Here is a 4,351-nt window from a genome sequence, read left to right on the forward strand (position 1 = left end):
ATCGATTGCTTTATTTCATGGATGTGTTCTCATACTTATACAACTTGCAGTCAAAGATACTAAAGAGAAATTTATGAAAAAGAGACATAGAAAATAGATAGAAGACCAGATCTAGTCAAAGCACAGAAAATAATGTTGACTGGTCGATTTGAACCCTTCGGCTACCCTTGTCCAGATTCAGTGCATCCGACAGCACGTCCCGCGGTAAGGAGCAGTATACAGCCGGTACGGTCTTCATGTTCGGACGGGTGATTCTCATGGACCATTCCGGGCCAATTGGAGGCTATGTCATCAAATAGCCTTAAGAGTCTTTCCTTAGAAAGATTTTGCTGCTCAAAGTTCATGAACTGATAGAAGTGTCAGATCAGTTCATCAGAACGATCGTCGGCTCGGCCTAAACGACTTAAGAGAGAGAGGCCATGGTCGGATTCAGATTCTACTCTACCAACTTCAGCTTTGGCTTGACCGATGGACTTAGCATGGCGAACAGGACGGGAAAGGCGATCTTCAGTACGGTTGATTTGGTCATCTGGTCGCGGGTTATGCTGAAGCTCCAATCCAGACGTGTGCGGGTCGAGTCGGTACACGGCCCGTTCAGTCTGTCCTGTCCGATCAATGGACTGAACCTCATTTGCATTGTTCCGGATGTTCTGAACCTCGTTCTGATCTGATTCCATGGACTGATCCTCGGACTGGGGCACATCAGTTCTGATGGGTAATATTATGTTCAAACGTGTCCAAGGAGAGTAAAGACCACCCTGGCTGCACCAGCAAGATCCTATCATGGGAATATATCAAGACATGTTCACAGCAAGCCATGGAACTACAATGGAGATCAGTTTTATCAGAATCCCTTGGATACACTATCTATACATTTTTCTGGTCATAAGGACGGACCAAGTGCATATCTAAGGTGGGAGGGCGACATGGAACAATGGTTTCAGACTTGGAGAATTCCATAGAAGCTAAAGCCAACTTATGCCAAGGATACCTTAACCGGCAAAGCATACATTTGGTGGAGCCAGCTAGATGCTGATCGGATCTATTTCAATGACCCAGCCTATACTTGGAAAGAGGTGAAGATGGTCATGTATACTGAGTTTGTGAAAAGAGCACAACACACTCAAAAGGTGTCCACCAGGAGATTAGTAAAACCACAAGTCTTGCAACCAGCAACTCAAAGAGAGGTTGTTCCCCAAAGACAAAGTTCAAGGCCAGTGCATAAACCTCAAGTCAAGGGAACACAAGGTTAGTACTCTAGTACTTCTAAACCACCTGAGGTCATCTGCTATAGGTGTCAATCCCCTGGTCATATAGCAAAAGATTGCCCCACAAAACGATTTTTGAAGTCCGCACATCTTGAACCAAAATATGAGGTAAGTGATTCCTTTACTAAAGTGGAAGATTCCTTTACTAGAATGGATAAACTTTGTGATGATCTTATCAACATGCTTAGGGCCGGATCCATGAAAGAAAAAGAACTTTTAGATGCTAAAGAGCAAACCTCTAATTCTAAACTTCATGTAAGTACGAAACAAAAAATTGTTTCACCTTCTGAAAATTTAGATGATCAATTAGAAAGATCTAATTCTGTTTCTAGTAATTCCATGACTGTTTTAACACACTTGTCTAGTGCCCAAAAGGTTGAAAATATTTCAGGTACTAACATGGAAATCAAGGAACAAGAACTCGACCTTGCTGCGAAAGCAAGTCCAACACTTGATAAGAAAGTTGATGAAGGTCTAGTTAAGGAGGAGCCACGTCCAGAGGCTTAATTACCAGCTGATCATGCTTTAAAGATGACAGATACTAAAGCTCAAGTAATGCAAGGTACTCTCGTAAGTAAAAACTATGAACTTGTTCATTATTGGAATAATTTCTTAGCTAGTCATAGTTTTACACATTCTGTTTTCACTGATTCTACTTCAAGTATAATGCACTTGATGTTTTCTTTAAGTGACAAGGAAGAAACAGGAACACTAGGAGTAAACAAGGATCAAGAACAACTTAAAGAAGATGTGGTAAAAATTGCTACAACTTCAGATCAAACCAATGTAAGTGATCACTTGATTCAATCTGTTTATCATGACTCAAAGGACGTGATAACACACTTGATATGCCCAGAAGAGCTTGGCAAAGGTATAGGTACAATGGAGAAACATCCAGAACCAAACTCATGACATTACACCCAAGGAGTCGTCAATGGAGAAACCAAGAGTGAAATAGGATATTTCACAAAGGAGACCACGTTCCTGCCAAGGGAAAGCATAGAACGACCATGGAGAGGGGTCATAGCTTCCCTACTGATCAAAGAAGAACCACCAGATGAACAATGCATTATAAAACCGTCCATATACCAAGGTAAATTGGTTTTGAGGACAAAACCTTTTGAAGAGAGAGGGAATGATGAGGACCTCAAGTCATCATCAGAAAAAAAGAAAGGAACCAGGAGTAAATCAGTGAAGAACATGAAGATGAGGAAAACTAAAGAAGCCAACCAGGACATAGGTGCATTCAAAGAAGGATATCCTTGCAACCATGAGGAATTCGACCGTGAAACAACTTGCTATAGATTTTCAACTCAACCAGAGCACGCGGAGAATTGGTTTCATACCAAAAGGAGTAATTCTTTAGGAGATATACCATTTACAAGTCAGGCGACCTATACTGCATCCGAACTGGTTCTATTTAAGGAAAGTAATTATTTGCTTAAAGAATGTGCAACTCAAACTCACGTGTGGAAGCCAGGAGATCAGTCATTACATCTAAGACCACTTGGAGAGTTCATACCATGCACTAAACCTCACTGGATCAACCAGATTCTTCACCATCTCAACTTGCCATTTTTGGAGCCAATTTGCTTTAAATCCTAACGGCTAGTTTTCTACACTCTTGGCTGTGATTTGGCGATTTGTTTCATCAACCAGAAGCTCCCCAAGGCTCCTAGAATCTTCCCAAAGTTGTCAAGATTCAAGCAGCTTCACACATTTCCCATTTTGGCTCAGATTCTCTCATTAAGGCCTAACGGCTAGATTTCTTAATTTCAGTATGTTTTCTCATTTTTCTTTAGCTTTCTAAATCATTGTACTGAGCCTAGATAAGCTCATTAGTTATATCATTGTAAGGCAAGAATCTTTTACCCAAGAAATAATAAACTTCTTAGTTTCTTTTTCTCCATAGTCTTTGTGTCTTTGAGTTATTTTGATCATCAAGCCTTGTCTGGATTCACTTGTCTTAGTGATTGGCGATTGAGACTGCTTGTGGAATCAGACTGTTCTTCTTCGTGGTTGATTGTGGAATCAGTCAACACCCTGTTCTGTTCGAGATCATCATCATCACTCCCATCCAGCCTGTTTTATAGTCGATTAGATCGATTAGAAGAACCACCCCTCTTGTTGGATCAATCATCACTTTGATCCAAGGTGCTTGTAATCCTTTGACAGCTTAGGACTACATCACAAAGAATCAGAAAGGCTTTAATCCAAGCTATAAACCATACTATGTATGTTTATGTTTCTTTAATCTAAAGGCTTTTTCAAAAAAAAATCAACTATATATTTATTTTGTATATATCAATTTTATATAAAAACAAGTACAATAAACATTAAATCAAGGAAAATTAGGTGAGATAACTATAAAACAATAATTCATTAACTAACTAAAATCATACATTTCTCTTATTTTTCTCTTTCAATCTCTCTCTCTACCTTCTCTGTACAGAACTAGTTTCCCTTTCTTTTGTATTTCATAAATTAACCCTTAAATCAATATGTATCAACAAACTAAGGTTTCATTTGAGTCTCGTTTAAGCGACTCCAGTCGATAGGGTCTCTGACTGATTATTCCGAAATGTGGTGATATGACTTGGGATCGGAATCCTAGAACTTCTTTAGTGAAATTTGGTTTGTTTGTTCTTTTATGAGTGTTATTTTACCTTTTCTTTCACTTTCCAAGAAGCGGGCACTAAAGTTTTTTAACTAACACCGTCCATTTTGCTAAGCATATTTCATCAATCAAATCCGATTTTTGCTGCTTTTATTGCAGCGTTTTATTGTATATTTATATTTTATTGTAGTTATTTTTTTTATCAGTTACACTTATAGATTTCTTTTGGATTTTGACAATGAAAAATTTGTCTTTGCTGAAACAAGAACTTGGTTTTCCCAGAGAAAATTTACATGAAAAGAAAAGAAATTTACAATCAAAGTTCTTTTTTCCCTACTCGAAATTTTTGTAAGTTGATAAATTGGAAAAATGATTTGCGGGGTCGACTTTATTGGCCAAATTCTTTCACGTGTCTTTGAATTTGATAAACTATATCATATCCTATAGTTTGTAAATAATATGAACC

The 4,351-nt window shown here is 38.3% G+C and overlaps 1 protein-coding gene across 1 annotated transcript; it reads left to right on the top strand.

Annotated features, from left to right (window-relative positions):
- The first annotated feature begins 1,415 nt into the window (after positions 1–1,415).
- Positions 1,416–3,134, top strand: LOC106338318. The gene is made up of 3 exons (XM_013777329.1): positions 1,416–1,740; positions 1,885–2,139; positions 2,194–3,134. Exons 1-3 carry the CDS (start codon positions 1,419–1,421, stop codon positions 2,871–2,873), a joined length of 1,257 nt encoding a protein of 418 aa, XP_013632783.1. The 5' UTR covers positions 1,416–1,418; the 3' UTR covers positions 2,874–3,134.
- The last annotated feature ends 1,217 nt before the right edge of the window (positions 3,135–4,351 follow it).

The sequence above is a fragment of the Brassica oleracea genome, chromosome C4, assembly GCF_000695525.1.
Source record: "Brassica oleracea var. oleracea cultivar TO1000 chromosome C4, BOL, whole genome shotgun sequence".
NCBI lineage: Eukaryota > Viridiplantae > Streptophyta > Magnoliopsida > Brassicales > Brassicaceae > Brassica > Brassica oleracea.

What these genes read in the sequence shown, in the direction of transcription:
- LOC106338318 (XM_013777329.1), top strand. Translation starts at nt 1,419, where the DNA reads ATGGATAAACTTTGTGATGATCTTATCAACATGCTTAGGGCCGGATCC. An exon ending in TGATAAGAAAGTTGATGAAG is followed by an intron (nt 1,741 to 1,884) that starts GTCTAGTTAAGG and finishes ATAATTTCTTAG; the next exon opens with CTAGTCATAGTTTTACACAT. An exon ending in CCCAGAAGAGCTTGGCAAAG is followed by an intron (nt 2,140 to 2,193) that starts GTATAGGTACAA and finishes ATTACACCCAAG; the next exon opens with GAGTCGTCAATGGAGAAACC.